We start from the raw sequence: 22,210 nt of genomic DNA, 5'->3' as shown, positions 1-22,210 counted from the left end.
TTTCATTTAATTCTCATAGCATGTACCATAATCCCCATTTCACTGCTGAGAAAACTGAGGCTTACTGAGGTTAAATATATTGCTCGCATTTTTTTTTTTTTCGGCCATGGCTCACGGGCTCAGCCACTCCCGCGGCATGTGGGATCTTCCCGGATCAGGGCACGAACCCGTGTCCCCTACATCGGCAGGCGGACTCTCAACCACTGCGCCACCAGGGAAGCCCGCTCGCATTTTTGTAGCTAGGAAGAAGAAGAAACTGCATCTGTCTGATGAAGCCAATGCCCATAACCACCAAGCCAGGTTGATATATATATTCTTCTTGTTGTAGAACAGCATAGGACTCCTGCATCCTTTTCTTATGAGCTGGTAACCCGGAGCCAGTTATATTAACCCATTGGGCTCCGCAGGATGAAGTCCAAATTCCCTCAGGTGACACAGGAGGCTGGTCAGAGTCCAAACCCACACCCTCCTCTCTAGACACAGCCTCCCACACCCTCCGCTCTTGTCTGCAGGAACTATTTTCAGTTTGCCAAAGGCATCAGGACAGCTTTTGGACATGATGTTGTATGAGTCAGTGATGTGCTTCTTCCTCTTCTCCTCCTGGCTGACTCCTTCCAGTCCTGCCAGGCTGAGTGTGAGTATCACGAAAAAATGAGGGTGATGCCATTGGCCAGACCAGACATCTCTGGAGCATCTCCGCAGACCCCCATCACAGCTCTCCTCTTCACACTAAAATCAGGGAGGCTGCCTCCTTGTTCACGGGGGCTTTCTTTACAATCCCACAGCCTCTTCCCCTTCTATTTAGCATTGTGCCATCTGGAAGGACCCAGAAAAAGGAGGGAAAAAGGCTCTGGTCATGACTAGTGACAGACTCTCGTAGCAGCCTCAGGAACCCCTAGTCTTGTACCAGCACCTCAGAGTTGCCAGTCTGGTTCCTATAGCATTCTTTTAGCAGCTGGTAAAGAGAAAAAATTAGACCATAAAGAAACGTGGTCCATGAACTCAAGATATCTGTGGATATCCTTAACCAAAACAGCTATTATTTTAAAACACTTTCTAACGCTTTTATAATCCAAACATTAAAATGTTCTATAGTTACTCTTGCTGTGTATTATGCATTATGACATGTGCTTACGTGTTATAATTAAGTTACTGGGGTGGGTCACCCAGCAGGGAGGTGGTTGGTTTGTGGATGCGGACAGGATGTGATTGAGAAGACTCAGATTTCACTTTCTGGTTGGGTGATTGGGCAAATGTCTTATTTTTCTGGAGCTTCTTTTTCTTTATGTGTAAAATGGTAGTAATAGGAGAGCCTTCCTGGCATTGTTTGGGAGGCCAAGTGACAGCATGATTGTCACAAGCCCTTTGTCAATTGTAGCATGCTTTAGGGGAAAAAATGGGGGTATTATTTTCCAGAGTGTTAGAGGAATTTATACAATATACTGCTCGCGTTTAACCTGGGAATGCTAATTCAGGGAACTCATCAACAACACGGCAGGAAACTTCGGCAGCAAAATCCTTTCGGAAACCCCGGATAAAGAATCCGGCAGAATGAGGGAGAAATGGCAAATCAAACCTCGCAGAGAGTCTCCTTGAAAGATTACGGGATGAAAAATTAACTTGGCACTGTTGGGGGTGGGAATGCGGACGGCTGCCCTGGATGCCCGGTCTTCAGCCTCCGGTCACTTTCCTTCCCCAAAGCCATTTTAGTCAAAGGTCATGTGTGAGTCTTGTCAAAGGCCAGCTTCCAATGGAATCATTGTGCCCCGGGACAGCGGCCCCCTGACTACATCTGCATTGGAGAAATCCCAAAAGCAAACGGCCCAGTGCAAACAAGAGCAGCCCGAGGCAGCCGTCCCGGGGCAGAGCTCACAGCAGAGGCCGCGTCCGCAGCGCCCGGGTCGGAGCAGGCGCCCAGACGCCCGCAGCAATGAGCCGCCGCGCCGAGCGGGTACGGTAGGCGCCTCCCTCTCCCCGTCCTCCATTGCTTGGGCTCCCGGGTCCCAGCTGCTGTTCTGTCAGCCGAGAAACCTTGCAAAGGGCCTCCGGATGTGCCGGAAAGCGGTCCCCGTTGGGCTGCGTTCCCGTGCACTCAGCTGCAGCGATTTCCAGGCGCACGAGATGCAGAGCGGAACTCATTTCGAGCTTTGGTTGCCAGGGAATGTTTGGGTTTGTAAATATGTATCTCGTTTCTGGAAACCCAGCCGGTAGTCCCTGCAGAGAGGGGCCGTGGACGAGTCTCCGGTCACCGCGGCTGGAACCTGTGCCAAGTGGGAGCTCCCCTGGGCGCAGCGGGTCTCGGGGTTCGGGGAGCTCGGTCCTTCGGGGCCGCGAGAGGGCTCGGCGTTTGGTGGATTACCTGTTGCACCAGGGCTTTGCGGAGAGGATAGGGATTTTTAAAGTCATCTGCTTCTGTAATGTGCTGTGGGATCCCACACTTGACTCCAAAGGCAACAGACATCTCGCAGATGGAGGGAGCCCGTTCCACATGGCCGGGTCCCCTCGGGGGCTCCACAAAGGGAAGGTGTTGCCCGGCGTGCACACAGCCGGCGGCGGCACAGCCAGCCCCTCGGCCCTTTGTACTTCACTATTTGAACAAGCTGACTTTCAAATGAATCTGGCTCGGTTTTGGAGAAGAGTTGAGGGAGCCCGGAGTCTCAGCTGAGCAGGGGTGCTTCTGATCCGGACTTGGAAATCTCGCAGGGCAAATACGGCAGGTGGGGAGGGTCGGAAGGGGCAGCCGGCGTTCAGGTGCGAGCGGTGGGTCCAAGGCTTTCGATGGCTGTCCTGCTACACACTCTGGTTTCATTTTAACAGGTTCAGCCCCGAACCGAGCCGCTTCTCACTGATAAAGGCAATGAAAACAAAAGCCTTTCTAGCGCTCAGCAGGACGCAGAGAGGGAAGCCGGTTCTGGCATTTGTTTATGAATTTTTCACCCAGCCAGGTCTGCCGGGAATAGGACGTCTTCCTCACTTCAGTCAATCGATGTTTGTTGAGTTTCTGCACTTCCTCTCTAGCTGAAAATTTTTTTCTCCTTTACCTTCCCACCAAACGTTTTTTATTTAAATAAACAAATTTATTTAATTTTTGGCTGTGTTGGGTCTTGGTTGCTGCACTCAGGATTTCTCTAGTTGCAGCGAGCCGGGGCTACTCTTCGTCGTGGTGCCCGCGATGCGGGCTTCAGTAGTTGTGGTTCGCAGGCTCTAGACCACAGGCTCAATAGTTGCTCTGCGGCATGTGGGATCTTCCCGGACCAGGGCTTGAACCGGTGTCCCCTGCTTTGGCAGGCGGATTCTTAACCACTGAGCCACCAGGGAAGTCTGCCCCACCAAACTTCTTGAACGAGTGGGTGACATTCACCATCTCAATGCCCCCACTACCCAGTAACTTGCTCATCCATAGTCAATGGCTTCTGCCCTCCCTTCTGAAGACAAACCTTGGCCAGGGCCACCAGAGAACTCTTGGGAGCTAAGCCAGAGAGTGTGTTGTGTTCAACCTCCCCCAAGTCTTCTCTGTGTCATTTTGAACTGTTGGCCATCCCCCACACCATCCCTCTCTTTCTTTCTTTCTTTTTTTTTTATTAAACTCTGTCCTGGATTCTTTGATACCACACTTCCCTGGTTTTCCTCTGACCTTCTGAGTTTCACTTAACGCCTCTAAAGTTCTTCCCTTCATCAGCATTGGTGTGCCCCTGTGTTCCTTGACTCTCTTCCCTTTCCATCCAGTAGTCTCCCTAGGAAACCTCTTCTACCCCCATGGGTTCACCCACTACATACAAATCTATAGCCTATCTAGATATTTCTCCTAAATACCAACCTTTTCTATAGAGCATCTCCACTTTAAGGTGCATCTCCATGGAGCACCTTAAAATCAACATGTTCAAATTGAATTTGTCTTCTCTCATTCTCTCCCAGGCCTGCTCCTCCTTTTCTATTCTCCAGTGCTCAAATGGCATCCCTAATTGTCCAAGCCAGACATGACAGAATCATCCTAGACAGAATCTCATTCCTCTCTTTCATTCATGACACCTAGTCCTATCTGCTCTCCCTGCTTAATGCATTTCATACACATACCTGTGTCTCCAGCTCAGCTTCCACTGTTTTAGTGTAAGTCAGTACCACCCCAAATTTGATTCTGGTCAAAACTTTCTGTTAGTCTCATTTGAGGCCACTACTACCCATCCCCATGCCCCCTGTCTTGTCACCATATTGTATCAAATGGTCTTTCTAAAATGCAATATGATCATGCAGATCTTTTTTGAAAAGTCTACCGTGGATTTCTATTTTTTTCCTTTTGAGAATAATGTTGATGTACACAGGTTCTCTGGGACTTGCCTTTCTCTTCCCTTTTATCTCTCATCAGTCACTCCCTCTACACATGTTATGCACATTTTAATACACACTTTATGCATGTTGTATGCAAATTTATGCATATCAAACTATTTACTAAACAAGACTTTCCTCTTTGTCCTTCTCTTAGGTCTAACTTCTATTTTTCCCTAAGGACTCAGCTGAGAGCCACTTTCTCTTGGAGACCGCCCCTCATCCTTCAGAATGGGTGGGTGGCTCTCCCCTTTTTTCCCAGAGCTTCCTCTGTTCCTTCTATCAGAGCATTTACCATTCTTTTTTGCAAGTATCTATTTACTTGTCTGTCCTCCACTGGTCTGTAGACTCCTCGAGGGCTGGCATCAGCTCTGTTTGTCTGAGTATACTTCGAGCCTATAGCCTGGACCCAATGAGGATGCTCAGTAAATTTGTGGGAACTCTTGTACAATTCTTGTCAATGACTATGATCTCCAGGCATTGAATAAGATGAAAGAGATACAATGTATAATACAACATGGTAAAGAATGAAGAATGAAAGTCAACCCTGATTATCAGGAAAAGGTGTAGTCTTCCAATTATTTAACAGAAGAAGGGTGTAGACTTTCTGGGTACTTAAGATAATCCCCCAACTCTCCAGATCTACCAGTTCCCTCTCCCATCCACATCTCAGTGGCTTTCTCCTACTGCTGTCCACATCTATCCCAACCTTGCCCAAGGCTGGGAAAAGCTGCACAAAAAGCTGTTTGCAATTTTGCTTTGGCTTTGTGAAAGCGAGGGAACCGTTTTCAGTATAGTACCTGGCCCAGGAAGAGGTTGAAGACCAAGCTAGGTGGACTTGTAAGAGAGCCTTTTGATAAGCTGATATCAAAGATACAAGCTGGCATCTTTTGATACCAGAAGGAAGGCTTAGAAGGGACCAACAGGTGAGCTCTCTAAGAGCTGCTAGAGAGTGATGGAGGCTACAGATGAAAACATTCAGTTTGATTTTCTAAAGAAATTTGTGCATTTGAAACCCTAGACAGAGGTGAATGATGATGAAGAGAGTTACTTAAACTGCAGATTATTCTTGTTTGGAGCCACAGTCCTCGTGGGACTCAAATGTACATTACTCTCCTCAGAAAAAATGCACAATATACAAACATGGTACTTTCCGTAAACTTTCAGGAGGTTCGTACAAGCCTACTCTTGGAACCCCTTGTGTTGTCATGAACCTCGGGTTAGGAATCTTGAATCAAAGAATTCATTCAGGGCTTCCCTGGTGGCCTAGTGGTTGAGAATCTGCCTGCTAATGCAGGGGACACGGGTTCGAGCCCTGGTCTGGGAAGATCCCACATGCCACGGAGCAACTAAGCCCGTGCGCCACAACTACTGAGCCTGCGCATCTGGAGCCTGTGCTCCGCGACAGGAGAGGCCGCGATAGTGAGAGGCCTCCACACCGCGATGAAGAGTGGCCCCCGCTCGCCACAACTAGAGAAAGCCCTCGTACAGAAACGAAGACCCAACACAGCAAAAATAAATAAATTAATTAATAAACTCCTACCCCCAACATCTTAAAAAAAAAAAAAAGAATTCATTCATTCAACAGATATTTGGGAGAGTAGGTGGTGATTAATAGGAACCCACGTAAGTCCAATAATGCATATTCTCTCTTTTAGAGGATCTCAGTGTAATGTGTGGTATTGAGTTTGGAGTCACAGGACTTGGGCTCATGTCCCTGCTTTGGCACTTGCTCGTTGTGTGACTTTCTCTCTGAATGATAGTTTTAGCGTCTATTAAAAAGGATAGTAGGTGTTGGAAATGGTGACTAAAATAAAGTTTGTGAAAATACCTGGAACATGGTTATACTCACTTAACATTAATCAATTCAAAAACCTTGGTTTTAGGAAGGGCCCAGATCCTGTGATATTCTTCTGGATTAGAAACATGCACGTGGGCCGGATTAATGACTGGATGCGTTTACTAAAGAATAGCTGATTGACAGATGGACGTCTTTAGGATGGTATGCTACTGGGGTCCATCTTCATTCCTGTTTTATTCAATATTCTTAACATCCATGAAGGAATAGCACACTGATCACATTTGCTCAGAGAAAAGGCATAAGGATTAGGAGTCCAGAAGTTATCAATTAGTTGTAGCATACTTTGACTTTTTATTTTTAGAAGCAGTGTGCAAAAATAGATATAAAATATATCATGCATGGCTGCCAAAAATCAATTGCAAATTATTGGGTGTGTGTGACAGAGAGAGAGAGAGAGAGAGAGAGAGAGAGAGAGAAAAGAGGGAAAGTTAAAGACAAGTGGTGGCTTCATGTAGTTAAGGTTTAGGGATTTAAACTGACAATAAATCAACCATGAGATGTTTCTTCTAAAATAATGTTAGGGGGCTTCTCTGGTGGCGCAGTGGTTGAGAATCCGCCTGCTAATGCAGGGGACACGGGTTTGAGCCCTGGTCCGGGAAGATCCCACATGCCGCGGAGCAACTAGGCCCGTGAGCCACAACTACTGAGCCTGCACGTCTGGAGCCTGTGCTCCACAACAAGAGAGGCCGCGATAGTGAGAGGCCCGCACACAGTGATGAAGAGTGGCCCCCGCTTGCCACAACTAGAGAAAGCCCTCGCACAGAAATGAAGACGCAACACAGCAAAAATAAATTAATTCATTAATAAACTCCTACCCACAACATCTTCTTTAAAAAAATAAATAAATAAAATAAAATAATGTTAGGTTTTATTAAAAGAGGTATGGTGTATAGCACATGGAAAACAATAGACCTTCTAATCTGTATTATGCAGACCACATTTAGAACAATTGTACCTGGTTCTGGGTGCTACACATTAACACATTTTTTGAGCACATACATATATATACACACGCACACACACACACGTGCGCATACACACACGCACACACACGTGCATACTATTTGCCAATCACTGTGCTAGACACTTATGACAACAGTGCTGAAAAGAGCAGACCTGCTCTCAGAGTTCACAATATAGCAAAGGTGTTAGATGAATAGGCAGGTGATTTTAATTAAATGTTTTACTTGTATAATAGGGGAAGCTTAGGTCCCTGAGGAACCACTTAAGAAGGGGTTTTTAATCCAGACTTAATGGAATTGGGGTAGACTTTCCGGAGGCAGTGATGTTTAAATTGAAACCCAAAAGCTGAGTAGGGGTTATCAAGGCGCAGGTGGTATAGGGAAGAGGGTTCCAAGTGCAGGTGACAGTAACTTCCATAGGGCAAAAGTCCTGTGCAAGGAACTGAGAGAAGGGATACACACACAGAGGAGAGGGGATGAGGGAGATGAGACTAGAGTGGTGGTCGGGGATAGAACTTCATGCTCTGAAGCCGTAATCGATCCTGAGAAGAACAGGGAGCCATTGAAGGTCGTAAGCACAGCAGGGTCACAATCAGTTTTGTGTTTTGGAAAGGTCAATATGGACAAAGCGTTGGAGGGATGGTCAATGAGAGAGAGAGAAAGAGAGAGAGAGAGAGGGAGAGAAACGACATAGGAGGAGTTATTATAGTATAAGCAGGAAGGGATGGTGGCTCCAACAAAGATGGTAGCAGGGAGATGACAAGAGAGGAACATTTTAAAAGCTAATTAGGAGACACAAAGCAAATAGTGACAGGGCTTCCCTGGTGGCGCAGTGGTTGAGAGTCCGCCTGCCGATGCAGGGGACGCGGGTTCGTGCCCCGGTCCGGGAGGATCCCACATACCGCGGAGCGGCTGGGCCCGTGAGCCATGGCCGCTGGGCCTGCGCGTCAGGAGCCTGTGCTCCGCAACGGGAGAGGCCACGGCAGTCAGAGGCCCGCGTACCGCACACACAAAAAAGAAAAAAAAGCAAATAGTGACAAACTTCAGGGATGCTGTAGGAAGGATGTCTGTAGGACATTTAACCTGCAAAGGAGAAAGTCTAGAGAGCTATAGTATCTGTCTTTACATCTTTTACTCTCCATGGGAAGAGAGATTAGTATTGTGCTTTTCTCTCTGAGATGCCAGTGCTGGGCCAAATGGGTGGGAGATACAGGGAGATAAATTTCAGCTCAATACAATGAAGAATTTTCTAACAGAGCTGTTCCAAGGCAATGCATTCTTTGTCACAGAGATATTTAAACAAAGGCTTAATAAATATGCTTGGAAATTTTGGACAGGCAGGGATGGGGTGGCCAAGCTGGAGGGCATTGACATTTCCTTTCAACCCCAGGATTCCAAGACTGTGTGTATGAAGTTCAAATATCTTACTTAGGCTGGCACTTAAGGCTCACTGTGACCCAGCCCTTTGTAGGGAAGTCTTATGTCCCGGTTTCCCTGTATAATCCTAGTGCATGCCTGGTGTCTCCTAGTAGCTATTATGAGCACTCAATGTTCACTCTCAAAAGGTCCTAGTTTGAACAATAAATTTTATGATCATCCATCCCTTGACTTAATGTTCCTGCCTCCTGCCCTGGCATTCTGTGAGAAACCTTACAAACAACTCATACTGAAGTTTTTGTTACTCCCGGAGGAAACCTGGCATTTTGCTGCCTGTTTGTTTACTTAGGCCGTTTCCTATGTCAGGAATACTCCTCCTCTGTGCATTCTGCATCCTTCATTGAGAATATACTTTTTCATCAAGGCCTTTTTATAACAACATGGGTTGCATTAAAGTGCTAAGTACATAATTATTTTTATAAATATTTGATCTCCCCCTATTATCCCCTAGAAGTCCAGTACTAAGATCTGTGAAAAATAGTCAGCCAGTGGTATGAATGGTACAATGTGTAAGGCAGTAATGTTTCAGAAGGAAATTCCCATTTATTAGAAAAAGTCATATTTTCATTTTTAAAGTGATTCATGCATTTTGTAGAAAAAGTTTAAATTAAGGAAAGTACCAGGAAGAAACAAAGAATTGTCTACAATCGTAGCACCTATAGATAAGCATGTGAACATTTCAGTGAATATCTCTTCTATATTCTTTTATGCACATGTAGTCTTAATATTGGAATCATGCATATCCTTCTGTAACCTGCTTTTCACTAAAACATACCAAGTGTGTTACCCCATGTCATTATATATTTTTCAAAAACGTGGTCTTTGGGGGGTGGTGAATTGTGTTCCATTCTGTAGCTGTCTCATGCTTTGTTTAACTAACTTCTGGTGGACATCAGGTTGTTTCTATCTTTTCATGTTACAAATAATGCTTTGATGACCCTCTGAGACATACATCCATGTACCCATATATCCATCTGTATGGGACATTTACATTTTCTAAAATTGCAAGATAGTTGACCAAAAACTGATATTGAGTTGCTAAGAAAGCATGAGTTTAAAAAAGGTCTAATTTTACTTTAAAAACTTCACTATTATTCTATGTTATATAAATCTATTATATATGAGATATTACGTGCATGTGTGTGTGTGTGTGTCTCCACTTATTAATTCTCTAATTTCATGAAGGTATCTGATTTGAAAATGTATCAACAATCTGTGGGCTTGATGCAGAAGTGAGAGATAACAAGTGAATACATTTCTTGAACAATGAATTGAGCTTGAAATCTAAAAACTTCAGTGACTGTATCAGGGTGACAAATTTTTGTTTCCAAGCTAAATATAAGGAGAAGTGATGACATGTATGTTGCAGGATAAAGAGAATTCTCTGAAAAGAGAGACACTGCCTAATGTTCTGGTGTCTGGAGGAGATATGTGGCCATGGTCTTAGATCTTTATTCTAAAGTAAATAATTCATCTTCTTAGACACTCAAGGAGCAGGTAGGTCTCCACTGTAGAGTGAAATGTTTCATCTGAGAAGCAGGCCTTGGTTGGGAAACACTGTGAATCAGTTTGGTGACTTTTTAACAAAATAAATGAAAGATCTTGTCATGGGTTGATTTGTATCTATCTGCCACTCCTTGAAGTCCTAACCCCCAATACCTTTAAATGCGATCTTATTTGGAGATAAGTTCCATATTAGTCAGGGTTCTCCAGAGAAACAGGATCAATAGGATATACACTTGACCCTTGAACAGCACAGGTTTGAACTGTGTGAGTCCACTTATACATGGATTTTTTTCAATAAATATGTACTACATTTCTACTCAGTCTGAAGCTGGTTGAATCCATAGGTGCGGAACTGTGGGTACAGAAGGCTGACTATAAAGTTATACACGGGTTTTCGACTGCTCTGAGGGTCAGCACCCAACCTTGAGTTGTTCAAGGGTCAACTATATACATATATCTATGTATATATGTATTGGCTCACACGAGTATGGAGGCTGAGAGGACCATTGATGTGTTGTCTTCAAGCTGGAGAACCAGGAAAACTGGTGGTGTAATTCACTTTGAGTTGAAAGAATTGCGGGGTTAGTGGTGTAAGTCCCAGTCTGAGTCCAAAGGTTTGAGAATCAGGAGCACTGATACTGAGGGCAGAAGGAGATGGATGTCCCAACTCAAGCAAAGAGAGAAAATTCACTCTTCCTCTATCTTTTTGTTCGATTCAAGCCCTCAGTGGGATGGATGGTGCTCACCAGCCTCGTTAAGGGTGATTTTTTTAAAAAATTTATTTATTTTATTTACTTTCCTCATTTTTTTGGATGCGTCGGGACTTAGTTGCGGCACATGGGATCTTTGTTGAGGCACATGGGATCTTCTGTTACGGCGCACAGTCTCTTCGTTGTGGTGCACAGGCTTCTCTCTAGTGGCGTGCGGGTTTTCTCTCTCTAGTTGTGGCGGCTTGTAGTTTGCGGCACATGGGCTGTCTCATTGAGGTGTGTGAGCTCAATAGTTGTGGCGGGCAGGCTTAGTTGCCCCGCGGCACGTGGGATCTCAGTTCCCTGACCAGGGATGGAACACGTATCCTCTGCATTGGAAGGTGGATTGTTTACCACTGGACCACCAGGGAAGTCCCGAGGGTGATCTTCTTTACTCAATCAATTCAAATGCTAGTCGCTTCCAGAAACACCCCGCAGACACCCCCAGAAATGTTTTGGCAGCTATAGGGGCATCACTTAGCCCAAACACATCGACACATAACAATTAACCATCATAGGGTCTTTACAGAGGTAATCAAAGTAGAGTGAGGTCATCAGGGTGGGCCCTAATCCAATAGGACTGGTGTCCTTATAAAAAGGGGAAATTCAACACAGAGACATGGAAGAAGATGATGGGAAGAGACACAGAGAGAAGATGGCCATCTACAAAGCCAAAGAAAAGGGGCCTGGAACAGATCCCTCCCTCACAGCCCTCAGAAGGAACCAACCCTTCTGACACCTTGATTTTGGACATCTAAGCCTCCAGCACTGAGAGTCAGTACATTTCTGTTATTTAAGCCATCCAGTTTGAGATACTTTCTTATGGCTTAATACAGATTTGAATTAATATAGATTTCATGAGAGCATAATCCCCTTAGCATGGCTTCAGCTGGTAAAAATACAACATTATTTTGCTCTTTGGTAACCAGAGATTATGGTGTTGTCCCTAGGAATGACAGCTGACGATATATTGCTGTTTCAGTCAGCAAATATTTTCATTACCGTGATCTCCTTTGACCCTGATCAAAGCCTAAGAGATGGGCATTCTTACATCTCTGTAAGAATGCCCATTAGGGATAGGAAACAGAGGCTCAGAGAGACTAAGTGAATTATTCAAAGTTGCAAAGCTTGGAAGAGGTAGACCTGAAACTCAGATATTGGCTTCTGGATACTAAATACCACACTAGTTTAATGAAAACACAATGCTTTTCACCTTCATGGACATGTCAAATGTCATCTTCCTTCTTTAAAATTTGAAAGACACGTTTGTGGCATGCTGAGCCAGATTTTTCGTGGTTTTTTTTTTCCCCCCTAAATCCCCTGAGAATGATTTTATAATCCTACTTGTTGGAAGATCTCTGATTGGCTGAAGGCACCTACTCCATCCACGTCCTCGTTATCAAATATTTATCAGGAATTTAGGCACCGTGTTTATGTGCACAGAATATTTCTTCTCCACATAGAAGCTTTGTTTACTGACAAAATGGGCTTTCTCAGGACACGGTTTGATTACTGACAAATCCAACTGCGAAACTTTGGATGTGTTGGATATAATTGAGTTTTTCCATCATTAATTCTGCTCAGATATTAATTCAACATAGTGACATGAGGGGCGCCAAGCAATTTCCAGGAAGCTGCTTGACTTTAATCAGCAGGAACAAATGCAAGATTATTGCACTTTTTCCTTGGGTGACCTAAGCTTGTTCTTGGCACCCGTGCACACAGAGCGCTGGTTGTCTCATAGTGTTTCAGTGGCTTCTACCCAGGGGACTTATTAGTTTTGAACCTTAGGGATAATTCCATAAGAATGTAATTCTTTCCCTCCCTGAAAGAACAAAATGTTGCTTGTGTTGGGCTATTCTTATTATGTGATAAAACCAGTGGTTCCCAAATTGTGGAATCACAGAGATCTGTAGGTAGGGTCGTCAGATTTAGGAAAAAACGGGCAAGGGAACCAAAATACACAACAACAGTAAAACCTCCAGGATGCCCCAGTTTAACTTCAATGGCAAATAAACAAGAAATACTTTTTTAGTATAATTATGTCCCCGATATTGAAAATACTAAAAAAGTATTGTCTCTGGCAACCCTACCTATAAGGTTATATTGGGGGTAGAGTGTTGATAATTTGTCAATATTTCAAAAGTTATGAAAATTGTACGTTTACACAAGTAAGACTTCAGAGGTTCCTGAAAATGTTAAATTTCCTTGATTTTGGTTGGGATTTTTTGGACCCAACTTGAAAGCACTGTCATCTCACGCTGAAACCATAATTTTATTACCGTTTTTGATGACTTGTGTTCCAGGGATCATGCAAAGCACATGCATTATCTCATGTAATCCTCAAAATCAGAGGTCGGAGGACTATAGCCTGCAGGCCAGATCCGGTCACTGCCTATCTTGTAAATAAAATTTTGTTGAAACGCAGCCACCTCGTTTGTTTCTGTATAGTTTGTGGCTGCTTTCATGCTCCAACAGCAAGTGTGTAGCTGTGATAGGAGATTGTTGTATGGCTCACAAGACCTGAAATACTTATTATTTGGCCCCTTGCAAGCAAAGTTTGCCTACACTTGCTCAAACCCACCCTTTGAAGGAGTTACCTATATTCCCATTTTTAGAATGAAAACGTGAAGGCCCACAGAGTTTAAAAAACTGGGTAAGTTCTCACAGCTCTTAGAGTTCAAACTAAGGTCTGTTGAATTCCAAAACTTCTGACTACAGCTGACCCTAAGGCTGATAGTCAATTACATTTATCCTAAATGGGTTTAATAATGGAGAAACTGATTTCTGATTTCTGATTAAATACTGTCCATCCCGAAGATGAGGCAGAAGGAATGGGGTCGTGGTTAGGCACCCAGGCTCTGGAGCCACAATGCTTAAGCCCCAGCTCTACTGCTTAATTTCTCTGTATCTCAGTTTCCACCCTTGTGAATTGCAGATGATGATAATTCCTATATGTGTGATTGTTACTGGGGTTAAGTGAGACAATGTCTAAAAAAACGGGAAGAGCAAAAAAAAAAAAAACAAAACAAAACGGGAAGAGCATTTGCCTAGTGGTCCACTAGGCATTTATTATTTTTATTTCAAATGACTATTTCAAAGCAAGGGTAAAATAAAGAATTTGGAAAAGTTGGGAACATCTGCCATGGTTGATTGACAGAACAGTTCAGGCAGGAAGCTCAGAGAGCACAGCGGCCCCTACTTGTCAGATCACAGCACGGAAAGATGCTTGTCTGGCTTCTTTATACAGGCATATCTCATTTTATTTGCTTCACTGTGCTTCGCAGATACTGTCTTCCGTTTTTCTTTACAGACTAAATGTTTGTAGCAACCCTGCATGGAACAAGTGAACGGGCACCACTTCTCCAGCAGCAATGGCTCACTTTGTGTCTCTGTCACATTTTGGTGATTCTTGCAATAGTCCAGACTTTTTAATTGTTATTATATTTGTTATGTGATCTGTGATCAGTGATCTTTGATGTGACTATTGCAAAAAGATTGCGACTTGCTGATGGCTCAGACAACAGTTAGCATTTTTTAGCAATAATGTATTTTTAAATTAAGTTATGTGCACTGATTTTTAGACACAATGCTATTGCACACTTAACAGACTACAGGATAGTGTAAACATCATTTTTATATGCACTGGGAAACTAAAACATTTGCGTGACTTGCTTTATTGTGGTATTTGATTTATTGCGGTGGTCTGGGACCAAACCCGTAATATCTCTGAGGTGAGCTTGTAAGAGATGTCTTTGTTCTGAAAGTGTCTTTTAGTCCTTGGTTGGCCGTGTTTGCCTTGGGAAGCCGTGCTGTGAGATGTTACAGGATGTTCATCCAGTGCTCACTGGACCTTAAACCCCTTATTACTATTACCTCTGATATTTATAGCCCTAATATCCACCCCCAGTGGCTCCAAATTGACTAAAAATATAGCCAGGCTGCTGGAGAATAACCTTCTTAAATAGCACAAGACAGGCAATTGTCCTCAGAAACACCTCAATCTATAATTTAATCCTTAGGCAAAAACTAGAAAAAAAAATCAGTTTTTACCAGTATTCCTCACCCTCCAAAGCATATTTTGTGTATGGAGTCACTATGAATAAAATCTGTATGTAGACCCTGTTAAATATATTAGAATAGCCTTGATCTTTTGAGGAGACTAGGAGATAAACGTTGTTCCCTGAGAGTGATGGAATTGGATGACTTGAGAAGACTGGAAAAATCTGCAATATTGTGTATAAACCATTCAAGAGCTAAGTCAATATGTAGTCATTAAAAACATGGCCAAGACTCCTGGAGACTTTGCTTTGCAAAAGTGAAGTGGCATGAGCATGCATGGCCATTATCAGCAGGGTTTTGCAATTTCCTAGCGTGCCTGGGGTGCATGGAAACAGGAGCAAAGCAAGTAGCATTATTTTCCTAGGGTTGGCTTAGCCATCCTCTAGGATCTAGAAAATCCTTGAGAACTCTAGCCTTGGAGGTGGAGGGAGAAGCCTCCAGCAACTCTGCTGCCATTTTACAGAGAATAAAGCTGCAGGACAGTTGCCTCATCCCTTTTCTCCTCTGTCTCAATCCTCCACGCTCTGGTTACATTTCCCTTCCTCTCTCGTCACAATCTTCTTCCTTTGTTAATTCATTGAACCAACATTAATTGAATGTCTCTGTGTGCCAGGCACTGTGCCAGACTCTGGGGATAAATGAGAAGAGGCATAGACTTGGTTTCTAATCTCATGGAGTTTACAGTCTAGTGGGAGAGGCACACAGGCCAGGAGTTGTTACCGAGTCTAAGCTCATACTGCTCGCCACACAACAGGCCGATAATGGAGAGACGAGTTGCTGGGGCAAGGAAGAATGACTTTATTCAGAAAGCCAGCCAACCAGGAAGATGGCGAGCTCGTGCCCCAAAGAACTGACTTGCCTGAATTAGAATCCAGCCTCCTTTTTTACTAAAAGGGGAGGGAGTAAAGTCAAACACTTCCTGGTTCCCATCAGCCTCCGGAGGGGATGTGTTCATTTCTTCCTCCCTGTAGTCATTCACAGGTGGACCTGGTCAGGATGTTTCCTGTGAGCTAAACAAAGGTATTTTAGCTTAATGCTCATTACCTGGGAAGCAGGGTTCCCAGAGATGGGCCATTATCTATAATTTAAGCTTATAGGCAACATCCCTTTAGTGATTAACTTGTGATAGAATACGAAGGTTCTTCTCTATTACAGTTAGAGTAAGTATTGTAAGGCGTAAAGATTGGGGAGAAAGAGAATAATGACGTGTGTGTGTGTGTGTGTGTGTGTGTGTGTGTGTGTGTGTATGTATGTGTGTATGTGTGTGTGTGTGAAGGGTGTGGATGGGGTCAGGAAGGCCTTTCTCTGAGCTGAGAACTGAAGGCTCAGTGAGAGCAGAAAAGTCTGTTGAGTTGTTTCCAGACACAGCCAGCTAGTGAACAGTAGCCCTGAAGTTTGAACCTAGGTTTGCCTGACTTTGAGAATTCTCCACTCTTCACTAAATCTTAACCCAGAAAGAATTATACTAGCTCCCAAAATGTTTACATTTAGCTGTGTTGTCCTCCCATGAAGCAACTTGAACAACAGTAAGGAGAGAAATCATTCATCCTTCACCCCATCTGATCATTCACCATGGGCTAGCCACGATGTGTATGCAAGTGCAGAGCACAGCTGTGACCAACGCCAAGGAATGTTGAGGAAAGCATTGTTAGCCCGGACTTGGGGTGATGCGGCCAGAGTCCGCATGCTCTTCAAATGCATCACAATGCCCTCTTTGCTCCAAAGGATCCTGGCCCTCATTAAAATGCAAGGCATGTGCATCCCACTTGCTTATTCCTTTCATTCCTAGACAAACACAAGTCTAATAAAGAGGCAAACAAGTGTGTCCAGGTCATAAGTCCACTTGGGAAAATGGGTATTTTGGGGAGGTTAGACTAATGCTAGCAGGTTGCCATTGCATTGTGAACTCTGAATGTCATTTGGCACTCTGGGGTTCAAGGGTAATATTGCCTGCAGTACTAATTACACACTGCAACTCACCGCCAAGGGAGGTTGAGGAGGTCTGAATGTTAGAATTGGCAGCCATATTTCTTGGGTATTTAGAGTTCTGTTTGGGGAATGTGGCTGGTCCAGATGGAGGAAGTTCAACACTTTCTATGCCAGATGTTGTGGAACTTTCAGGAGATGATGGAGAGGCAATCCCTGTCCTCAAGGAACTTTCAGTTTAGTAGGAAGAATTTCTGACAAAACAAACTCAACCCAGGAGGCAAGGTGTGAAAAAATCAGGAATTTGAACCATTCAGTTTGGGTTTCCTCCACCATTACCTTGTAGTCTTGAGGAAATTATTTAACCTTTCTGAGTCTTGGTTTCTTCATTCATAAAATGGGGTTTTATAACTACTTCATGCCATTGTATAACTACCTTAATAGATGGTGACTAGTAATCACTGTTGCTGTATTTATTACTGTTAGTATCGGAATATGGCAAATTCTGCTCTAACACTGAGTGACTTTGGGCAAACTATTCAAATCTTCGTCTGTAAAATAGGATAATTCTAATGGCCTTATGTGTGTAGTTCAAGAGCTAACTGCATTCTCTCATCACTCTTACCATCCTTTTTTATTCTTTATTTGTAGCTCTTATCACTCATTGACATATTTGTATATTTTATGTCTTTTTCCATCCAAAACAATGTAAGCTCCGGCAAGAATCTGGCTGCTTCTGTTAATTGCTGGTGTCATTTGTGCCTAAATACAATGCCTGGAACATAATATGCTCTCAATAAAATATTTACTGTGTAAATGGATGAGCAAGTGAATGAATGCTAACTCCTAGGTTAAATATTTAGCCAGTTGTCGGCTCCCAGCACACGGGACCTGTCCTTGTGCTTAGTGTCATTACTAGGGGTGGAATATGGTGCGTGCCAGGCCAGGACCCAATACAGAAAGATTGCTCCCGGCCCTGTCAGGTGGTGATCTTTGTTCTTAGCACTGGCATCTTATCAACTGTGTTGTAGCTGGGAGAAGCAACCGGGTCATTGTCAATAGTAAGGTCACATGAGACTAATTGTAAAAATAAGAGTTTCAGAATTTTTATCAATTCTCAAGAAGAAGGGGAAACAGCTGCAGAAAGGGAGGAAAGTCTGGGAAAAGGAGAAAATAGCATCTTTAGCAAAATGTTTTGTCACATGGGACCATAGGCTATAAGTCTCTGACTGAGACTTACCCAGCTCCAACCCTAGAAGGCATGCAAAGCAGCTGCCTCGGTCAGATGACACGAAGATAGTACACTGGTAAAGGGCCCCAGCCTGGAGTTGGTGCCAAAGTGAGAAACTGTCCTTGACAAATTCTGTTCTGTTTCTGAATTGTTAAAGGCACTAGGAAAAGAAACTCTCAACTGCCCTTCAAGTGTGAGATCAGAGGAATTTCTTTTAAAAATAATAAAACAAAATATAGCATAGTGGACTATAGCAAGAAATACTTAGAAGCTGGACTCTGGTTAGGCAGACCCGAGTTTGGAAGCTGGATTCTGGTTAGGCAGACCCGAGTTTGAATGAACTTGTGTGAACTTGAGCAAATTACTCAAACTTCTGTGAGCCTCTGTCAAAAAGAGAAACCAATATGTACTTTGCAAGATTGAGAGAATCCAGTGAGTTCATTCCTGTACAATGTCCGGCAATTCTAGGGGCTCAATAGATGGTAGCTGTTATTGTTAACAATGAACACTACGTGGATTATTTTGCTTAATTCTGCAATAACCCTATGAGAAGGTAAGGGGATTCTTCCCATTTTACATATGAGGAGATGGAGGTCTAGGGAGGTTTTCTAACTTAGTCAAAGCCACACAGCTAGTGAGCATCTGAGTCAGGACTCTAACCAAGCCTGAGAGCCCAGGATTTTCCTAATTAGCAAGTTGTATAACATCTCTCATAAGAGCAACAGAAGCTTAGCGGGACAACGGAAGGTCCAGGACTTCTGCATTCTCTTGCATAATACTCTAGTGGCAAGCTGGGGTTATCGGATTTCAACTTTTCAGTGGCTCTCTGTTTACAAAGCATTGTAAGAGACCTATAAGGCTGCTAGAGGCGATATAAGGTCAGCTTGTCTTATGCCTGTCTTCTAGATCCATCCAGAAGTAGATTGCTTCATATCTTAAGTCCATCAAATGATTTTGTGAAAGGTGTTCCTCCTTTTCTCAGCCCACTCCTGACAGTGTTTCCTTTAATTAGCATGAATTACATTGTGCATGCCATAGGTATTATATATCTATCTATACCTATCTATATCTATATGTATATTTCCTTCAGGAAATGAAATAGTAAGAACAAGGTGTGTATAGGATCCTTAGCTTTCCTTTGGATTTACTCAGGAAAAATAAAACCAAGTTCTGTTTATTTAATTTAATTGAGTAGCTCTTTGCTGGTCATTATATATAGAGAGAGAACTCAGCTCCCTAAGAGAGTTGTAAGAAGAGAGAAAAATAATAGATGCGTAGAGTTGGAAATGACCATAAATGTTGTATAGCCAATCTTCCTTTGAATTTAGATGCTTTATAAGACCAACCTTTTCTTGAATAGTAACCATGAGTTCATTTTTTATAAGAGAACTCTGGCAGCACGGCTGGCTAGAAAGTTCATTTTATTATGAGACGAAACATGCTTCTCTGTGCCTTCTAGTTTTGCTCAAGGAAGTGCAATGCCCTTCAAATATCTGAGAAAGACAACCACACCCACCTTCTCCCATCATGCATGCAAGGCACCCGGGAGGCATGGTCACAGGTTCCTCAGCCATGGGCCATGAGGGGAGCCCATTAGATATCCATTCTCTAAATATTAGTCAGAGTGAACCTTTTGAAACAGAAATCGGATCATGTCACTGCCTGACTCAGATCTCTCCAGTAGCTTCTCAGCACACCCAAAATGAAACATAGAGGCTCACTGGGTGACCTGGGTGGTCCTACATAAACCAGCACCTGATCCAGTCTTTGATGTCCTCTGAAATTGCTCCCCCATCTTTCACTCCACTCCAGCCACACGGGCCTTCCTGAACACACTGAGCTGTCCCCACCTCAGAGCCTTCCCACCTGCTATTTCTCCCAAGAGACACCTGGTTCTTCCCTCACTCCATCCAGATTTTTGTTCAGAGGTCATCTCTCCAGAGAGACCTTTGTTGCCACCCAATTGAAAATAACTCCTCCCATTACTCTCTGTTCTCTGCTCTGCTCTGTTTTCCTTATCATTTATTAATTACCTGACATTATTATATTTCTCGCCCACTAGAATGTGAGATCCATGAGGCAGAAGTTTCGTTTTGTTCACTTTGCATTTCCAGTGCTAGATACATACAAAGTGCTCAATAAAAGTTTGTTGAATAAATGAACAAATAGATGAATGAATTAATGAATGGATTGGGTAATAGGGACTGTTCATCATCTTGGTCCTGCCTCTCTCAGTGCTGTCTGGTTCTGTAGTGACCTAAAACAAGCGGTCACTTAAATGAGATATCCAGAAGTGAAAACAGTCCAGACGGAGTCCATGCAGTGCCAGGCTCAGCTGAACTTTTCTCTCCTGGATCTGAGCGGTAATTGTCTATTAGAGGAGCCTAAGATAAAATGAGGTCATTTAGAGTTGTGGTCAAGCATAGGCTCCTATAGAACTTGCAGGTACCAAAAATTCCCAGCTTTCTTTTGTAAGGATTGTTTTCAGTTCTGGTCTCTCCTAGTGTGAAGTTTTATAACTGAATTTTGTATTCTAGTTCAAGAATCTTACCCCAGACAGATTGATCTGGCTCTCTCTCTATTTCTTCTAAAATCTTTTGACTTCAACCTGTCAAGATATTTTTGAATTTCGATTCAGTCCATGGTACGTAGTACGTGGCACCTAGCTGTTGCTGGAATACTGTGTTCAAGAACATACCCTGTATCCATGATTCAGGAATCAAGAAGCTACCATCTCTGTCACCCCCGCAGATGTCTCCTAGGGCATAGGAAGCTGGAGAATGGACACTGAAATAATGTTTCAGAAAACCTTCCACTTCCACAATCTTATTTGCACAGAGAAGCAGCTGAAAGGGGCTGGAAGAGAGATCCTGTCTTCATTCTGCTGTCCCAATCTCATGTACATAAAGACAATCTCAGCAGCATAACTGGCAGAGTCTATAAACTGTATCTATAACTCATCCTACAAAAAGCCTGCAAGACAGGAGGGCTCCCTGGAAGTGGGGTGGAGTAGAGATTGAAGGAGCCAGTTCTCAGTCTCTTCCACACATAACCCTTGCATACCTCTACAATGGAACTCACCAGAGTGTGTTTAACAGACAGTTGACTTCCATTTCTTCCGATGAAAACATGCTTTTTACCTCAATATCCCTGATACTACGTGGTACTTGGCACAGAGTAAGCTTTTACTAAGCATTAGCTTCTATTATAGGGAATGCTTACTAAATCTGTGTTGAATCAACACTATATGAATTTGTAAAACTCTCACACTCCAAAATTTAGAGCCATTGTCTGACAATGACCTGCATTCTCTCTGATCCCTTAGGAACTTTGAAATGACATGGTTATGATGCCCATGGCTCTGATCACTTCCTCATTACCAACTGATTCTTTTTTTGGGGTCAGTCTAGAATAGAAGTTAATCTGTGGCTTCTGATATGTTCTGAAATAGGAAACATTATCAAGTATCAAGGCTTATCAGACACTTATCAGATTCTCTGCTTTTAATAGAATCATGTTTCTTCTAGAAAATAGTTGAAATTCCCATTCCTTTTAGATCTTGCTAGTTTTGTAATTTTCATTGGGAAATCATGGAGAAAAGAGGGCTCCCCCACTTAATATGTACTTGAACTTGGGCAAGTTGCCCAAGTTGAGCTTGTTGACAGTGATAATAATCTGAAGGGCTTTATGAGGTTAAATAAGGCAATATATAAAAATATCTCTAGTTATGTTGCTGGGCAAAAGGCAGGCACTTACTAAATACTAGCACTTAGGGGGTGTCTGATCCATGCCAGGTATGGTACCACTCATGCATACTTGCTTTTCCCTTTTCCTTCACCCAGTCCTGAGCTGTCCTGATATCCCAACCAGAGCTACTTTAGCTCTGTGACCTTGCCTACGAGCAGCATTTCAGTTTTATTGATTGCAAAGTGGGAAGACTGAGTAAGCCTTAATTCTTCTAACTCATAGCCCTTTTTTTTTTTTAAAGAAATGTTCTTTAAATGTTAAGACACATTTTTTTAAATGAGGTATAATCAACATATCACATTATAGTCATTTCAGGTGTATAACAATGATTCGATATTTGTATATATTGAGAAATAATCACCATAGTAACTCTAGTTGAGATCCATCACCACACATAGTCACAAAA

The 22,210-nt window shown here is 43.2% G+C and overlaps 1 protein-coding gene across 1 annotated transcript in view; it reads left to right on the top strand.

Annotated features, from left to right (window-relative positions):
• The first annotated feature begins 219 nt into the window (after positions 1 to 219).
• ENPP2 (ectonucleotide pyrophosphatase/phosphodiesterase 2) overlaps positions 220 to 22,210 on the top strand; it is a 109,041-nt gene continuing 87,050 nt past the window's right edge. Inside the window, exon 1 of the mRNA XM_027092547.1 lies at positions 220 to 1,951. Coding sequence (XP_026948348.1) covers positions 1,931 to 1,951 — 21 coding nt within the window. The 5' untranslated portion in view covers positions 220 to 1,930. The remainder of the gene's footprint in view (positions 1,952 to 22,210) is intronic.

Source organism: Aethalodelphis obliquidens, unplaced genomic scaffold (assembly GCF_003676395.1).
Source record: "Aethalodelphis obliquidens isolate GAN/ISIS:26980383/991018 unplaced genomic scaffold, ASM367639v1 scaffold79, whole genome shotgun sequence".
Taxonomy (NCBI): domain Eukaryota; kingdom Metazoa; phylum Chordata; class Mammalia; order Artiodactyla; family Delphinidae; genus Aethalodelphis; species Aethalodelphis obliquidens.
Note: the sequence above shows the minus strand (reverse complement) of the source record. Positions and strands in the feature narration are given on the sequence as shown.